The 19,226-nt window shown below is 42.0% G+C and overlaps 1 protein-coding gene across 2 annotated transcripts; it reads left to right on the top strand.

Annotated features, from left to right (window-relative positions):
- The first annotated feature begins 579 nt into the window (after positions 1-579).
- GPRC6A (G protein-coupled receptor class C group 6 member A) lies at positions 580-18,061 on the top strand. 2 transcript variants are annotated; one of them, XM_075126658.1, is made up of 6 exons: positions 580-854; positions 5,794-6,097; positions 8,958-9,167; positions 12,056-12,268; positions 13,337-13,460; positions 15,415-18,061. In XM_075126658.1, exons 1-6 carry the CDS (start codon positions 661-663, stop codon positions 16,536-16,538), a joined length of 2,169 nt encoding a protein of 722 aa, XP_074982759.1. In that variant the 5' UTR covers positions 580-660; the 3' UTR covers positions 16,539-18,061. The 2 variants fall into 2 exon arrangements, with proteins under 2 accessions (XP_074982759.1, XP_048700664.1); XM_048844707.2 differs by having other exon boundaries at positions 8,958-9,785.
- The last annotated feature ends 1,165 nt before the right edge of the window (positions 18,062-19,226 follow it).

The raw sequence follows: 19,226 nt of genomic DNA, 5'->3' as shown, positions 1-19,226 counted from the left end.
ATCCAAAGCCCATTGAAGTCAATGGAAGCCGGGCTTTGGATCAAGCCCATCCAAACACGTATTTTATATCACGATGTTAAACAGTTCTCAGAAAATGGCTGTGAGGAAATGCAGTCTGGAGACAACTTCTTCTTTCAGGGACTGCTCCAAAGCCCACTGAAGTCAATGGGACTCTTTCCAATATCTTCAATGGGTTTTGAATCAGGCCTTTAAAGCTTTTTGTGACAAAATTTTGGACATGGTATTTCTACTAGTATTTTACACGGTTTGAGATTCATATGCCTTGGGTTAGAAGATATTCAGGATATGCTTTTGACAGAGTATTCCAAATTTACATCAAAATATTTGACATATGTTTCATATACAGCCCAATAATATATTACTGTAAGTACACAGAATTTTTGTGCCCAACATCCCATCTATTTTATTAAATCTATTTCAGGGCTCTCGCTCAGCTGTTTGTAAGAGTATTGCATTAGTGGCATCAGGGAAATACCATGAGCCATTTGAACTAAACACAGGCATCTGGTGAGGTGTGACGAGCTTTCAGTGCAGCCCTTTTCTTTTGCTACTGTTTACAGGTGAAATAGGAACAGTGTTGTTGGCACTGTAGCTAGCTTAATTGACTCAAGGCAGCTAGTAAGCAAGTGAAACAGAAACATGGCATTAGTTGCTTTGTTGATCCCCTGCTTTGTGATCAGCTTTGATGTCACCCACTCTTGCCAGAATGCTGACAATTTTGTGGGTGCCAGTTCTCCTGGGGACATTGTCATTGGAGGTTTGTTTGCAGTTCATGGCAAAATGCTACATCCAGAAGAACACCCCATGAGACCAGTGATTCAGAATTGTGCTGGGTGAGTAACACTGCAAATAATACAAATGAAATATCAAGACGATATAACTGAAACTACTCATGAGCAGACGCCAAAAATGCTTGATAAATTGCATTTCTGAATAATTATTTCTTAAAAACAGGTTAGTCTTCTGAATCCTCCCAGTAAGGGGGGGAGGGTGCATAGCACAGTGTAGTGTAATAATATGCTCCCCAGAAGATACTGTGACCAGATGAACTTGGGGATGACTGTTCCTCTGATCACCTGGATCTATTTACCCCTGGAAGCAAATGGCATTGGTGGTTGGGGATGAGCAATCTTTTTCATTTCAATTATAATTTTAGCTCTGATTTGTTTTTATTTGCCTAAACAATACTCTAATGTATTATTATTTATTATCAGTAGTGCCTAAGAACTCTAGTCCTGGACCAGGACCCCACTGTTTTGGGGTCCTGTACAAACACAGAACACATAGACAGTCCTTGTTCCAAAGAGCTTACAATCCATCGTAGTACCTTGCTGACAACCTATAGTAGTACCTTACATCTTAAGTACTGGCCATATAATAATATATCATTTGAACATGTTGTACTGGCCAGCACTCTAGATTGTATATGTTCTAAATTATAGTATATTCTTTTTAATGAAGGTGGAGAAATTGACTAGGGGAGAGGCTGTGCTAGATTTGATTCTAATAGGGAGGAACTGGTTGAGAATTTGAAGGTGGAAGGCAGCTTGGGTGAAAGTGATCACGAAAGGATAGTGTTCATGATTGTAAAGAATGATGGAGGGGAAAAACAGAGTAAAGAAAATGGACTTTAAGAAGGACAATTTTAGCAAACTCAAAGAATTGATAGGTAAGATACTATGGGAATCAAGTCTAATGGGGAAAAAAACTTTAGAAGAGATGGCAGTTTTTAAAAGAGACATTATTAAAGGCAGAAGAGCAAACTATCCAAATGAGTAGGCAAGATAGGAAGAGACCACGCTGGCTTATCCAGCTTATCCAGGAGATCTTCAATGACCTGAAACTCAAAAAAGAGTCACACAAAAAGTGGAAACTAAATCAAATTACAAAGGATGAATATTAAAAAAACAACACAAACATGTAGGGACAAAATTAGAAAGGCCAAGGCACAAAATGAGCTTAAGCTAGCTAGAGACATAAAGGGTAATAAAAAAACATTTTACGAATACATTAGAAGCAAGCAGAAGACCAAGGACAAGGTAGACCATTACTCAATGACAAGGGAAAGACAATAACAGAAAACACAGCAATGGCCAAAATGTTAAATGCCTTTTTTTTTTCAGTTTTCACCAAACGGGTTATCAGTGATTGGACGACTAACAAAGTGAATATCAGTGTAAATGGGACAGGATCTGAGGCTCAAATAGGGAAAGAACAAGTAGACAAGTTAGATGTCTTCAACTCGGCAGAGCCTGACAAAATACATTCTAGACTGTTTAAGGAACTGGCTGAAGAGATCTGTGAGCCATTAGCAATTACCTTTGAGAGCTCGCAGAGGCTGGGAAAGATCCCAGAAGACTGGAAAATTATCTATCTATAAAAAGGGGAATAAGGACAACACAGGGAATTATAAATCAGCCATCTTAACTTCGGTATGCAGAAAGATAATGGAACAAATAATCAATAGTCAAACAATCAATTTGTAAGCATCTAGAAGATAAGGTAATAAGTAACAGTGAACATGGATTGATCAAGAACAAATCATGTCAAACCAACCTAATAATCTTCTTTGACAGGGTAACAAATCTTGTGGACAGGAGTGGGGGAAAGCAGTAGATAATATGATATTTCTCAACTTTGGTAAGGCTTTTGATACTGTCTCACCTAACCTGTTCATAAGCAACGTAGGGAAATACAGCCTAGACAAACCTACTATAAGATGGGTGCACAGCTGGTTGGAAAACCGTACTCAGAGAGTAGTTATCAATGGTTCACAGTCAAGCTGGAAGGGCATATCAAGGGGTGTGTGCAGGGAGTGTGGATCCAGTTCTATTCAATATCTTCATTTGGATAATGGCACACAGAGTACACATATAAAGTTTGCAGATGATACCAAGCTGGGAGGGGTTGCAAGTGCTTTGGAGGACAGGATTAGAATTCAAAATGATCTTGACAAACTAGAGAAATGGTCTGAAATAAATAGGATGAAATTCAATAAAGACAAATGCAAAGTACTACATATCAGAAGGAATAATCAATTACACAAATACAAAATGGGAAATGATTGCCTAGGAAGTAGTATTGCAGAAAAGGATCTGGGGTTATTGTGGGCCACAAACTGAATATGTTGCAACAATGTAATAGTGTTGCAATAAAAGCAAACATCATTCTGGGTTGTATTAGCAGGAGTGTAGTAAGACACAAGAAGTAATTCTTCCACTCTACTCAGCACTGATAAGACCTCAGCTGCTGTATTGTGTCCATTTCTGGGCACCACAGTTTGGGAAAGATGTGGACAAGTTGGAGAAGAGTCCAGAGGAGAGCAACAAAAATTATTAAAGTGTTAGAAAACATTACTTATGAGGAAAGATTGGGTGGGGGGAAGGGTTTGTTTAGGCTAGAGAAGAGAAGACTGCGGGGGAGACATGATAAGACGTTTCAAGTACATAAAAGTTTGTTATAAAGCGGAGGGTGATAAATTGTTCTCCTTATCCACTGAGGGCAGACAAGAAGTAATGGGCTTAAATTGAAGCCAGGGAGATTTAGGATAGATATTAGGAAAAAAATCCTAACTGCAAGGATAATCAAGCACTGAAACAAATTACCTTGGGAGGTTGTGGAATCACCATTGAAGGATTTTAAGAATAGGTAGACAAATACATGACAAGGATGGTCTAGGTCAGGAATCAACAACTTTTGGCATGCAGCCCACCAGGGTAGGCCCCCTGGTGGGCCGGGTTGGTTTGTTTACCTGCCGCATCTGCAGGTTCAGCTGATCGCAGCTCACACTGGCTGCGGTTTGCCGCTCCAGGCCAATGGGGGCTGCGGGAAGTGGCAGCCAGCACATCCCTGGGCCCGTGCCGCTTCCTGCAGCCCCCGTTGGCCTGGAGTGGTGAAGTAGCCAGTGGGAGCTGCGATTGGCCAAACCTATGGACGCAGCAGGTAAACAAACCGGCCTGGCCTGCCAGGGGGCTTACCCTGGTGGACCAAGTGCCAAAGGTTGCCGATCCCTAGTCTAGGTAATACTTAGTCCTGCTTCAGACCAGACTAAATGACCTATTGAGGTCCCTTCCAGTTCTATGATTCTATGATTTTCACCTTTGCAGCCTGAATCTTAATATCCTTGCTCAGTCCTTATTCAGCAAAAGTACCCACTGAGAACTTTGATTAGTGAAGAGCTTCAGTATCTGGCTATAGATTTGGGGCAGAATTTTGAAAAGCACCTGAGTGAGTTAGGAGCACTTGTCCCATTGAAAGCTATTGCTCCTAATTCATTAGGTACTCTTCAAAATCCCACTCTGGGTCTTTTATGAAATTCAATAAAATACTATTTCAAGGATCTCATTTTGAATATATAAATGATAAAGAAAAACCAGTACTTTATGTTTCAAACACACATTATTTGGGTTTCAAATACATATTTTTACATGAAAATGGATTATAATTTTACACACTTCAAACACCTACTTAATTTATGCATTTATTTTGCTGTTTGTTAATGTTCTATTCATAATACTCCTAGTGGCTGTTTATGACTACGACTTTGTCAGACCGAGTAGTTTTCCTTCATGCTTTTTTTTTTTTTAAATCCTGGTACAAACCCTCAATTTTCACTTTGAGTTCTAGGTTCAAAAGAACACAAAATCTAAAAGTGCAAAGCAGTTGAAATATTCAGGTGTCACCTGGTTTTGCTTCACAGTTATACAACATTTCAAATTTTGATCAATTTTGATGTAAAATCATAAATTGTCCCAGGTCCACTTGAAATTGATTCCAGCTTCACTCAAAGCTTGGCCAAGTGTGGAGATGAGGTAGTGTTATTGTGAATATTTTGTACATCGCTACTTATGATTAAGTGTCTGATCCAATGGGAATCTTTCCACTGACTTCAGTGGGCTTTGGATCAGGCCTTAAGATCATCCACCCAAATGCTATATGGGTTTCAGATTATAGTCTCAGAAATGTTTATTTCCCTAGAGTCTTTTCTCTTTTCTGTTTAAGACCATAAGAACATAACAGCTGACACACTAGGTTAAACCAATGGTCCACCTAGCCCAGTATCCTGTCTCAGACAGTGGCCAGTACCAGAGATTCAGGGGACATGCACAGAACAAGGGTATTTTGGAGAGATCCATCCATCTTCCCCTCCCGGCTTCTAGCTGTCAGAGGTTTAGGGTCACCCAAACATCTCTGACCATCTTGGCTAATAGCCATTGATGAACCTATTCTCCATGAACTTATCTAGCTCTTTTTTAAACAGTTATATTTTTGGCCATCACAACATCCCACAGCAATGAGTTCCACTGGTTAATTGTGCATCGTATGAAAAAATACTTTCTCTTCAGGCGTATGTTTAAGGATAATGCTTCAAATAGAAAATTATGCCCAAATCCTCAGGTGATGTACATTAGCAGAGAGCTCTGAATTCAACAGAGCTCTGCTGATTTACACCAGCTGGGAATCTGGCTGATTAATGTATATAGTTTGACAATTGAGTAGCAAGGTATATTCTGCTTCTCCATGACATGCTAATTCTTATTTACATTGTATTAAAGGTTTTGTGTTGGATTCCTAAATCTCACATTTGAATGTGAGACAAAACAATCTAAATTTAATATTTTCCTCCCAAACCAAACAAATCACACATAATAACAATTTTGACATTTCATTTTAGTAAATGTCAGGGGCTAAAGACGAGGGTTGGGAACTGCCTTTGTTCCAGCCTTGATTCTGCAAATCTTTACTTAAAGTAACAATTCTGTTTCATGACAGTTTCGAAATTCAAGTGTTTCTTCAGACTCTTGCGATGATACATGCCATTGAAATGATCAACAATTCAACTCTGTTATCTGGAATTATACTGGGCTATGAAATCTATGACACTTGTGCAGAAGTTACAAAAGCCATGGGAGCAGCTTTGAGGTTCCTGGCTAAATTCAATGCTTCCAAGGACACAGTAGAATACAAGTGTAACTATTCAGACTACATACCAAGAATTAAGGCTGTCATAGGATCCAGCTACTCTGAAATAGCAATGGCAGTTTCAAGGATATTGAATTTGCAACTAATCCCACTGGTAAGTTTGGGGCAGTATTTTTTATTTTGAATAGAGGACCAAATGTAGGAGTGGTATAAGTAGGTGCTGCGCCAATTGAAATGAATGATAGTTGCACATGCTTATGCCAGAGTGGGATTTGGCCCAAAGACTATCTGTTGTCTTCAGGAATCAAAGAAGGAAAGTGCTTCAGGGTTCCCTCTCATTTTTCCCATGCATGTTCAAAATGAATTTTGTGATGTGCACTATCACCTCCATATTGGTGCACGTAACAAAGTTCACGTAGTGGGGGTGGGACCGAGGGGTTTGCAGTGTGGGAGGGGGATCAGGGCTGGGGCGTGAGGGCTCAGGCTGGGGGTGTGGACTATGGGGTGGGGACAGGGATGAGAGGTTTGGGGTGCAGGCTGCCCCAGGGCTATGGCGGGGAGAGAGGACTCCCCCCGCTCTCTCTCCCCACCACAGCACCTGGGCTGAGGGGGAGAGGCCCCTTTCCCCACCATGGCAGGTACGGGGCTGGGCTGGGGCCGGGGGGAGGGGCACCTCTTCCCCGTCTGTAGCAGGTCCAGGTTGGGCTGGGCTGGGTTGGGGCACCTCTCCCGCAGCTATGGCAGGTTTGGGGCACCGCGAGCTGAGGTTGGGGGAGGGGCGCCTCTCCCCCCCAGCCGCAGCAGGTCCGGGGGCTGGAGGAGAGCGTCTCTCCCCACCTCTCCCCACCGCAGCAGCTTCAGGTTGGGGCCGCAGGATAGGAGCCTCTCCCGCAGCGCAGGTCCGGGGCGGGGCGGGGCTGGGCTGCGGCCGGCAGGGAGGGGCGCCTCTCCCCGCTGCAGCCCTGAGCGCCTGCGTGGCATTTAATAGGCTGCTGCGCGGCGGCATGGCTGCGCAGCTTAGAGGGAACTTGGGTGGCAACCTGCCAGCGCTGACACTGCAGTCACTCTCTTTCAGTCGTTCAATGGAAGGGCATAAAGCCAGAGCTCTGAAGGGAGTTGTTCATTTGCCCTCTAAACCACAGAGCAGTGGCACATGATGATTTGGCCCAATCTGTCTAACTAGAGGGGCTGGGGAAACTGAGGGCCTGATCCAAAGCTCACTGAATCAATGGGTGTCTCACTTGGTCTTGGGTGACTATGTTAGTGTCTTGTCCTGTGCTGGAAAAAGACGAAGACCTAGTTTGGGGATAAATCTGGAAATTCTCCTCTCCCGTTCCGTAGAGCATCCAAGGATTGGTGGAGCACGTGGTGCTCCAGCCACATCCTCCCTGCAGCCAAATATCCTTCTCCGTCCCTGACATGGAATCCATGAGACTGGAATGGAATCACAGAGACTGCTCACATGTTTAAATTTAGGCGCATGCTTCAGTACCTGCCTTTGGGATGCTCCAGTGGTGCAAAAGGGGTGGAGTTGGGGCCAGGATCTAGTCCTGAATGCACTGCTAACAGTACGGAACACATCACTTTGACTATAGGATAGGACATAGTAATTAGAGAGCTAGGAATAAGATATATAAGATCACTAAATCCCTCCTTCTGCAATGATAGGAAGGGATCATGTTCTCCAATTCCCCTATTGGGCACGTAACATATATTAAATTGATCCTAAACTTGATCTTAATCAATAGGCAGGTTATAGGAACAAATCATACATTGGCACAGGGGAATGGGAAAGATGACCTAATAGAGGCTTTTCCCATCACTAATTTCTATAATCAGCTAACAATTGTAATAGTTGGTATCAACCAGCCTGGTCATCCTTCCCTTGTTGGCAAGTTTGGATTTATTGTGACAGTTAAGATGCCAATATTATGTGCAAAGGAATATGTGCAAAGGAAAATCCCAAAAGACAAACGGATTAAAAGCTACTTTGGTTTAAGTTAAACTTTTCCACTCATAGATATCCGAGTTATATTCCATGGCATCAGTGCATCAACCAGTTTTATAAAAGAATTTGTCTCACTCTTTCTGGGACTACACTTTCCAACTATTTGCTACTATTTTCTCAGGGATGTTCCTCCAGTAGATATTGAGATTGTATATATTTTTTAAATTAATTAAAGTTCTGATAAATGAATATGTATCTGTGCAAATTGTTCTGCCAGGCTCGATGATAGTGTTGCCCTACAAAGACTAAGGATACCAAGAGTCTGAAAAGTAACTATTTGAATACTTCCAAAAATTTTGATTAACGTCTTTTAATAGGAGGTTGATGTCATCTGAACAAAGTTTATCTGTAAAATAAAATGACAGTACTAGTGTAGTTGTCATTTCTTCTTTTAAAACCAGATCCTCGGCCATCATTAAGATCCCTTTGTGCTACCAGAATAGGACAAAGGATCAGAACTGCAAAGGTATTTAGATGCCTAAAGATGCAGATAGGTGCCTAGGCACTGTTGAAAATCCCACTAGGCACTTGACTGCGTCTTTAGTTCTTTAAATACCTTTATGAATCTGGCCCAGAGTCCTCACACCAGCCCTAAATAGTCAGCTCATCTTTCCCCTGACATGGAGGAATCCTCAGCAGGCTTTGTATCACCCACTCCAATTGTCTAGCAGACTGGGAATGTTGGGGACAGCAAAGGGGTAGGGAGGAGGGAGGTCCAGGTTATGACAGGGTGGAGGTGGAGTGTGATGAACTGGGTGATCCTGGGCTGCTGGAAATGTCTCTGAAGCCCCCAGCCAGCCCCAGGATTGGGGGAGGCACAAAGATGGCTTAGAGCCACCTTTGCCTCTCCCATCCTCAGCTGCATCAGGCTCAAACTTGGCACACCTGAGGATTAAACCTTTAGTACAAAGCACATGTTCAAAGAGCAATTTTTATAGCTTTGGATCCCTTGGCATTGACTCAGAATTCACAGTTTCTGTAACCGAAATGTTCTGTCCCTTCCTAGGTTAGTCACGCATCAAGCGCTGAAATCCTCAGTGACAAAATCCGCTTTCCTTCCTTCTTACGCACTGTGCCTAGTGATTTTTATCAGACGCGAGGAATGGTCCGCTTGATCCACAGGTCTGGATGGAACTGGATTGGATTAATAGCCACCGATGATGACTATGGGCGTTCTGCTCTGGAGAGCTTTGGGATACAGGCCATGGCGAACAAGGTCTGTATCGCTTTTAAAGAAATGTTGCCAGCCTATCTCTCTGATGGCACCATTAATGCCAAAGTTAATCAAGCACTCGAGAAGATTGTCAAGGAAACCAGAGTAAATGTAATCGTTGTCTTTCTCAGACAATTCCATGTGACGAAACTATTTAAAAAAGCAATTGAGAGGAAAATACATAAAATCTGGATTGCAAGTGATAACTGGTCAGCTGCCGTCAAGATTACTAGCATTCCCAACATCAAGCACCTTGGAACAGTTGTGGGATTTGCATATAAAAGTGAAAACATGTCTACTTTTCATGATTTCTTGAAAACCCTGCATTTGCAACCCACTGAAAACAACATGTTCTTAAAAGAATATAGCGTACTTTTGTCAACCTGCGCACATGTGGAGGACCAGGATTTGAACAAGTGCATTTCAAATTATTCTCAGGAGAATCTGATCTACCAGGCTGGGATACGCAGTCAGATCTGGAGAGATGATTTTCTGATGGCCAACATTGAGCCAGGATTTATCCAGAGTACTATGCTCGCAGTCCATGCTATTGCATATGCTGTACGGGAGCAGTGCAAAGACAGAGACTGCAAGAATCCAGTTGCTTTTGCCCCCTGGGAAGTACGTTTATGATACTTCTGCATTTCCTCCTCTATGAACACCATTCATTCCCATATTGAATGGTCTGGGTCTGTTCTTCTTTGTTGCCCATATTCACTAGCTGTGCACTTCTGTCCTCTTGTTACTGTGTAACCTACTCTCTCCCACCAGAAATCTGTTCCCTGAATTGAGGTACGTTTAGTCCTTCCTTCACCACTGCTGTGCCAATTTAAACCAAAGTTTGTATACTAGAGATTGGTCAGACATCTTAGATACAACCAGAACGATCTAATCAATTAAATTTTTAAGAAGGTAAACAGCCACTACTTTAGTATCTGAACATCTCCCAGGTACTAAAAACCCAGAGGCTGCATACCAATTTAACAATATGCAGTGGATGCTCTTGACGATTATTAGAGAAGAAGGAAGTTCTTCAAAGCATTTACCACTTCCTCCCAACATTACTTCCATCTTCCCTGGGTTCAGTTGTCTTTCATCTGACATGAACCGTCACCTGAAAGTCAAACTGAAGCGAACCATTCTTTTGTGTGTGTGTATGTGTTAATCCTGATTTTACACTGGAGTGAATGGCAGGGAAAGCAGGCCCTGGTGTATTTGGGATGGGTGAAGTATTCTGCCTAATACCCATCTGTTTTGGGGTGTGGGTAGAGTAGGGAAAGAGCAGGAGAAATCAGACAAATAAACCTGACCTGACCTTTTACCTGAAGTGCCTGGTCAGGCCTATTCACTTCTACACACTTTTACTGAGATAGTTAAACAAAGCTCATTTAAAAGGCAAACAAACTCTGAAGCACCCTGACCTGTTGTGACCTGTTATCCCAGGTCAGGGCAGGTCAAACCAAGATAGAGATTGAAGAAAACATCAACTTTTTACATAAACTTGTAAACACAAAGGACCTGGTATAAGTGGCTACAACTTTATTAACTGCAGTGGAATTGCATTCATATCAGAGCTGAATTTATAGTCCAAAACCTATATGGCATCTGAATAAACCTGTTTAGAGTCCAAGACATAGAGGGAGTTGCGAGAGTTGACTAAATATGCACTGCTTTGAAAATGTATCCTTCAGGGTTCATGCTTAAGCCCCACAAGCAGGCATATTCAAAGTTTAGGCTGAAACGGAATCTTTAGCACATCTCCCTGTACTGAGAAACCACAAGGTCAGTGGAGATTCAGTCTTTGCAAGTAACTGGTTCCAGTTGACATATGATCCTAGACAAATCAGAAAGAGATAATTATTCAAAAGTGGTCTCTAATTTGGGATTTCTCTGTTTCTGGGTACCCTGCATAAGACATCAAAGGCCTGATTTTCAGAGGAATTGAGTTCTGATTTCATCTGGATTTCTAGGCACTCAAGTTGGACGTCAAAAAACCCGAGGCACCCAAAGTTAAAGGCTGCTTTTGAAACTTTGCCCTCAGCTTCTTAGTAACTTAGGGCCTGATGCTCCTCTCACACACACCAGTGAAAATTAGGCATAACTCCATTAAAGATAAACTTTGCACTTACACCAGTGTAGCATCAATGAAGTTACAGTTACATTAGTGTAACTGAGAGCAGAAACTGGCCTAACACGTTTGCATTTGAAAGAATGGTTCTTTGATTTTATTCAAGTAGAAGATGTTTGTATAAGAAAATGTAATGACTTGAAAAGTTGTTAACTTCAAAATTCCCTCTCGGCCCCATACTGTAACCATGGCATTAGATGACTGTCTTAATCAGAGTCACAGTTGAAACATATTAGAATTGGATATGGATCTGAACAATCCCAGAGCTTTGGGAGAGTTTGGATCTGGATCCATATCTGAGTCTAAACTCTGTCCATCTCTACCTCAGATACAGCTGAACAATAATGGCTGGCATCAGCCAGGACAAGCTCTGTACAAGAGGATCATTCTTGAAGGCCTTCTCCATTGCTTGTCAGCAGGATCTTCTCCTTTCCGCATTGTACCAAATTGTCACAAGCTGGACACGCAATAACATGAGCATTTGTGTGACTATATAAAGTAATGATAAGAAAACTGCTTTTTATGTATATAGGTCAAAAGGGACCTGTACGATTGTCTTGTTTGGCCTCCTGCCTAATGTAATTCTGTGGCCTGTGTTATGTATGTCATATGAGATTATCATAATGGCTGCTCCTGATTTTAAGATTTTTATGTTCCTAAAAGCAGTATTTCTTATCTTTATGCAACCATATAAATGATAAACTATATCAATTTTACCAAACTGAAATGATATTGTTGTGTTTTCTTATTTTTACTGCTTCAGCTGCTTGAAGAACTTAAAAAAGTAACATTCACTGACAATGAAAAAGAAGTTCATTTTGATGCCAAAGGAGATCTTAACATGGGATATGATGTGCTCCTCTGGAAGGAAATCAGTGGCCATATGGTGATCACTGAGATAGCAGAATATGACCTGCAGAAAGATGACTTCATCTTCAAGGATGAGGAGAAAGAAATAGAGTTTTTGAATTTTAAGGTATCTGGAGGACACACTGTGTTTGTATTGTAAAATGTGAAACTGTTAGTGAACAAAATATGGTTTGGGAAGTTTGTTCCATGCCCTTGCCCTTCTCCTGCAGGATCTAGCACTTGGGGTATGTATTTAATATTCACCTCTCATGTACTTAGTATTATTAGTGAAGACTCCTCCCGGATGTCAGAGTTCAAATGCTCCATTACTTTAGGGACAAATTCTGTCACCCTTGTTTACTCTAATACCTTGATCTGAGAATGGTCTCAATTATTTCAATTGAAACACTACTGAGATCCAGCTCCTCCTATAGATGCTTTCATATTTCACAGTTTACAAGTTACATCTGTCCTAAAACTTCTGTTGATAGTGTGGTTCTAATTTAAAAAGTAATTATGTAGAAATGTCAACTTCTTATGCAACACATCTATTCCTTTTGTTTATGATCACTCTAGTGACAAAATAATCCTTTGTTGCTCTTTGCTTCTACTAGCCCCAGAGTCAACACAGCTAAAAGAGCGTGTGCTAAAATTGTGTTCCCTCTGGTGCCTTATCGATAGAACTGTTGTCCAACCCCATTGCTGTTTTTGGGGATTGTGCGGGAAACAATCCCAATCAGTTACATCTGGACAACATTATTATCTTCAGTGGAGTTGCCAGATGACACGGAGGGCAAAATTTGATTGCCCAGCTGAGACTGAACACGTAATCTGATATAAACCTTTATTACTGATGATGATGATAAAGAAAGTACCCAAAGGTCAGAATCCGGGTCAAATTTTCAAAAGCATCAAAATGACTTAGAAGCCCAAGTCCCATTAAAAAAATGACTTATGGGATTTGCAAGATTATCAGTTAGAAACTCCCCCATCTTTTTACTTCTAAAATGAGTACATATAGAAAGTATGGAGACAATAAACATGGAGCCCTACAATGCAATTTTTAAAGAGTCATTCGTAGGTTGCATTAAAATGTTGTTTAATAGCAAAGAGTTTGATCAAACTGTAGAATGTTCTAGATGTGTTCTAGATGTGCCTCATTTGTGTTTTGTTTGTTTTCTCCATAACATTGCAGAAAGTTAAATCAACATGCTCCAGGAAATGTAGACCAGGGCAAATGAAGAAGGTTTCAGCCAGTCCACACACATGCTGCTATGAGTGTGTGAACTGCCCAGAAGACCATTACACTAATCAGACGGGTAATTAATTAGGATCCAGATAAAACATTTGTTTTATTCATGTACAATATATGTTTTGGCAACCTGGAAAAGAATTGTAATGAGATAAATATATTTGTCTACATTCAGTGCCATAAATACACAGGGCAGGAGTATTCGGCACACAACTCAGTTTAAATTATTTCTTTTAAATCAGTTCTTCCAAAGCTAAGGTGATTAGATGCCCCAATTCACTGGGTTTGTGAGACAGTCCTGCTATCATAGATGGTTCTATTTAAGGTAGAAATGGCTTGAATCCAAAATCTGGATCCAAACACCCTTGAACTTCAAGAAAATTCAGACCCAGATCCAAACTTACCCTTTATCTAACCCTGACCTCTCTGGACTGAATCAAATCTCCAATCCAAATAGCCCCAAATTTAGGATCTGATTCTACAACTGGATCCATGTAAGTGGATGTCTTTTGACTTCATTAAGGCACCACTTGGGAACAGGGGATTAATCACGTGGATCCAATGATAGGATCAGGGCCTAAGTTTGCATCTCTGGATCACTTCTCCTTAAAACTAGAACAGGGTCCTCCTGGTCGTTCTGCAGTACATCCATGTCAATATAAGTACTGTGGGTATTAGTTTTGGTTACCAAACACATGTTTTGTCTGTAATGGGAGTACTGTCAGGTTAGGGTATAAAATAATATCTCCTAGATGCACGAAGGATGAGGACTTCAGTACCTGCTGTCAGTACCAGTACCTAGTGTTAATAAAGCTTTTAAACATGGGGAGTGAAGAGTAGAAGAGGAAAAGGAAAGAAGTGGGCTTAAGAAAGTGTTCAATACCATACGTTTTGAACATTCTGATAGCAACCAGCAGTAAACTACAATCCACCCTCTTTTTATGCTGTTCATAGAAACCAAAGCATTTGCAAAATTTCTCTGCAAAGAATTTTACAGATATGTTCAACAGAGCTGTGCCAAAAGGTAGCCCAGTTACAATAAAGTTAGACTTTTAAAGGGCAAACTACAGTAGCATCTGTCCTCACTATTGTATTTTGAAAAGGTGTCTGTAAAATGAAAGTTACTGTAGGTGTAGTGGGGTAGTCAAAGGGGTTAAAAGCAGCCAGGGAGAGGGCTGCTGCTGGGGAAAAGCTGATTGGCCAAGCAGCCACAGCTGTAGCCAGTGCATTCAGGGCTCAGCTGGCCCTTATGAGAGGGCAGTGAGCCAGAAGGAGGAGGGCACTCTCTCTCTGCCTTTAGAGGGAGAAGAGCCTGGCTGCTGGGGAGTGTACTAAGGTACCTGAGGTAGAGCAGGGATTGGGGTAAAGCTAGAGGAGCTGGGGAGCTCTGGCCTGGAAACCCCCCAGGCTGCAGGCTTAGGGTAAGACCACAAAGAGTTCTAGGGTTGCAGGGGGCAGCCCACGGGGAGGCAGCAGGTTCAACCCCCCCCTTGCCTGTGATGAGTGGCTTATAAACTGCAGTCTGACCCAGTGAAAGGGGGCTAGATGGTGACTGGGCAGTAGCCATATACTGAGGCAAGGTGGGGATAGGGGGTTCTGGGTTCCCTGGGGAGGGGAGACCCAGACTGTGGGAGTACTACCAGGGGCAGCACCCTGACCTGAAAGGGGCACTGGGGTCCAGGAGGGACTTGGGCCCAGCAGCAAGCAAGACACTGGTGCTTGCAGAGGATGCTCTGGAGGCTGGAAGAGCTAATTCCCTGAGAGACCAGCAGGAGGCACTGCAGGGGTGAGTCTCACACCATGACAGCAGGGTATTCAGAAGTTTCCTACACAGAAGAAATAGAATTTCTAAAGGAATGATAGTTCCAAGTATACAGGAGGTAACAGGTTTAATTTAAAGGGTATTATTTTGGGTCCCAGATAAAACATTTGTCCTGTTCTAGAGCTCAGAACAAACCACCTATCTCTGATAACCAGGCTACTTTGGTCTTGCTCAGTAATCTCCACTTCTCTCCTTTTAGATATGGATTACTGCTTTCTGTGCAACAACAAAACTCACTGGGCACCTGTGAACAGTACTACATGCTACAAAAAGATAGTTGAATACCTCAGCTGGAATGACTGGTTTGCTATTTTGCTAATAATCCTCTCTGGCCTTGGAGTTGTGTTGATTTTTGCAATCAGCACAATATTTACTAGAAACCTGGATACCCCTGTCGTAAAAGCATCAGGTGGTTTAACTGTTTGTTATGTTATTCTCCTCTGCCACTTCTTCATTTTTGCTAGCACCGGCTTTTTCATTGGTGAGCCAAGGGAATTCAAATGCAAAAGCCGGCAAGCTTTCTTTGGCATCAGCTTTGCACTCTGCATCTCGTGTATTTTAATGAAGTCACTGAAAATTTTACTGGCCTTCAGCTTTGATCCCAAATTACAGAATTTTCTGAAGTGTCTCTACAAACCTATTCCTATTGTGGTCACCTGCACTGGAATTCAAGTTGTCATTTGCACTTTTTGGGTAATATTTAGAAGCCCATTTGTTGAGCAAAAATTCTTTATTCGAAGAGTTATTATACTGGAATGTAATGAAGGTTCTATTGTGGCTTTTGGGGTCATATTAAGCTACATAGCTGCTCTGGCCTTCATTTGCTTCATATTTGCCTTTAAAGGCAGGAAATTACCTGAGAATTACAATGAAGCTAAATTCATAACCTTTGGCATGCTCATTTACTTCATAGCTTGGATTACATTCATCCCTGTCTATACAACTACGTTCGGTAAATACCGGCCAGCAGTTGAGATCACTGTTATTTTAATATCAAATTATGGAATTCTATGCTGCAACTTCCTTCCTAAGTGCTACATCATTCTTTATAAGCAAGAAACAAACACAAAATCTGCATTTCTTGAAATAATTTACAATTATTCTTCCAAAAGTGTAGGCAGCCTTACTGTTAACCAAATTTCTTTGGAGTCTAACTGTACAAACCCCCAATATCCCATCACAAACTCTTGTTGTAAATCTGAAAAAAACTCTGTGAATGGCAACTGCCACTTTGAAGTCTCCAAACATAGTCTGATAAGAGAGAGAGTTCCTCCGAAAAATGCTGCTGGGCCAATATCAAGGAAGAGATTGTCTAGCATATGACTGTGTAGCACTGGAGTAGCTAGATAAGGAAAGAGTAACTTCAGTAAGCCAGATCTTCTCAAGGTCTCCTGCCCCTTGGCTCTCCCCAAGGCCCTGTCCAGCCCACAGGGGATGTGGTCTTCTAGGATGCATAAACAGCTGCATATTGGTATGACAGTTCAGGAGAAGCTCCCCCTACCCCAAACAACAACAATAATAACCCAACACAAAAACAAAACACCACCAACCATCACATCCTATCCTCAGGCAGAAAGAGGAGAGTGGAAAATGCTCAGACACCAGCGTGATAAGTAACCAAAGTCAAAGAGACAGGCCTGTAGCAAAAATGAAAGCCTTCCCCACAGTTCTCTATCTGCATTTATTGTCAGTCCCCTTCTCTCCCACAAATCCTCCCACACAAGGCTGTAACTCCTATGCATGAGGAGGGAAGACCGTGTCAGGAGAACCTGTCCCAGATTGCTTGTCCAGAGGTGTTGACCTTTTCCAAATAAGGGAACACTCTGTGTTAAAACATGATAATAGCACTTACTTCAACACTAAAGAATTCCCCCATCTCATTTGGATAAATCATTTGATGGCTGGGATCAATGAAAAATGTCATGAAAATTTTAGCTTTTATAATACTAGTAAAGAAGTCAGATCTTGAAAGAAAAACAACAATGCACTCTTTCTGACACCAAGCAATAGCACAAAGTTTGACTGATATTAAATAAGATTGTAAAGAATACTTAGTTATACCATTAACCTGCAAAATTGGAAAATATCACTTTATATTTTAACTTCTACACAATGGTAGTCCAAAATTACACAGATTTTGTAAATATAACTTTTGGATAGTGGGCCTGATTCTCACTTTTACTGCCATAAATCTAAGTAACTTGAAGACAAAGAAAATCAAAATCAAGCCCACTGATTCCAGTGTCATTTTACTTACATCTTTATTTGCAATCTACTAAACATGAAAATGAATACTTTTATATTGTACTTTTGTAGTGTTTTAACAGTGTATATTAAAACAAACCTTTGATTTTTGTGCTAAAATAGGTAATGCGGTATGTTATTTTTAGTATAGATCCCTTTCAACAATAAGCATATGCTATACAGTGATTTTGACATGAAAATGTACACTCATTTATGAGTGTGAATTATATGGGTGCAATTTATGTACAGGAATGAGCAATTGTGCGTACAATTTGAGCCTGATTAAAAGTATATATGTATATATGATTGTCATGTATGAGCAGCAATGTGTTAAGAGTTCTGTTCTGAATGTAAAACATTTTGTATTGTAAATCTGAAATTGCTGGAGTTTAGCTGCTTCTGCAACAGCAAAACTCATGAAAAAGAGAGAAACAAAGCTCATACTATGCTGGTCATTTTTTAGCATCTGGCCAGTCAAAGGAAGCAATTGGATAGACCACTGTAGGCATATATGTATGTTGCTTTCAGAAATGTTAAGATTAGGATATCTTGAACATATAGGAAAATGATATGATTAATGTAATAAAATGTATTATTTAAAACGGTGTTTGTTTGCTTTATTTTCTTATCTCTCCCGTGGAACTTTTGCTCAGCTTTGAATAAAAATAATATTTAGCTCCAATTTATTATTAATTATTATTAGTTGTATTTCCATAGTGCCATGGGGCCCTAGTCATGGACCAGGACCCTATTATGCAAAGTACTGTACAAACACAAAACAAACATAGAAAGCCCCAATGCTTTCCACCCATACATCTCAATGTATTTTATGAAGATAGGCAAAATATTGTATTGTCTAAAACCTGAATGTGGTTGAGGACGAGGCCAGGTGTGGGGGTAGGGACAGGCCATGAGGGAAAAACACACTGAACCATAGAAAACAGAGAAATGTAGGGCTAGAAGGGATCTTGAGAGGTCATCTAGTCCAGTGTTTTTCAATCTGTGGGTCATGACCCAGTACTGGGTTGCGGCATGTCAGGCGCTGGGTCGCCTTGCTCTGGTCAGCACCGCCAACCGGGATATTAAAAGTCCCATCGACGGTACCGCCTGGCTAAGGCAGGCTCGTGCCTACCTTTCTCAACACTGCGCTGTACCCCGGAAGCAGCCAGCAGCAGTCCGGCTTTTAAGCAGGGAGGCCAAGGGGCTCCATACGCTGCCCCCACCCCGGGCACTGGTTCTGCACTCCCATTGGCTGGCCCATGGGAACTCGGCAGGGGACAGTGCCTGCGTGTGAGAGTCAGGCAGAGCCTGCTTGCATGCCTCCGCCTAGGAGCCAGACCTGCTGCTGGCTGCTTCCATGGCGCAGCGTGGTCCACGGTGCACCCCGGCTGTGTCGCTGAGTGGGAGCTGCCGGAGGTGAGTCCGTGCCCGCTTCCTAATCCTCTGCCCCAGCCCTGAGCCCCTCTAAACTGGGAACCCCTTCCTGCACCCCAAACCCCTGTCCAAGCCCTGAGCCCTCCTAAAACCAGGAGTCTCTCCTGCACCTCAACCCCCCTGTCCCAGCCCAGAGCTCCCTCCCACACCCTGCACCACTCATTCCCGGCCCGACCTCACAGCCCTCACCCCTGCATCCCAACCCTCTGCCCCAGCCCTGAGCCCCTCCCACACCCCAAACCCCTCATCCCCAGCTCCGTTGGGTCCCGGGCATCAACAATTTTCTTCAATGGGGTCCCCAGAAAAAAAAGTTTGAAAACCACTGATCGAGTG

Source organism: Caretta caretta, chromosome 3, assembly GCF_965140235.1.
Source record: "Caretta caretta isolate rCarCar2 chromosome 3, rCarCar1.hap1, whole genome shotgun sequence".
NCBI classification, from domain to species: Eukaryota; Metazoa; Chordata; order Testudines; family Cheloniidae; genus Caretta; species Caretta caretta.
Note: the sequence above shows the minus strand (reverse complement) of the source record. Positions and strands in the feature narration are given on the sequence as shown.

Bases quoted from the DNA above. Each gene is read 5' to 3' on its own strand.
- GPRC6A (XM_048844707.2), top strand. From the start codon at position 661: ATGGCATTAGTTGCTTTGTTGATCCCCTGCTTTGTGATCAGCTTTGAT. The intron at 855-5,793 runs GTGAGTAACACT...GTTTCATGACAG, and splicing joins GTGATTCAGAATTGTGCTGG to TTTCGAAATTCAAGTGTTTC. The intron at 12,269-13,336 runs GTATCTGGAGGA...ATAACATTGCAG, and splicing joins TAGAGTTTTTGAATTTTAAG to AAAGTTAAATCAACATGCTC.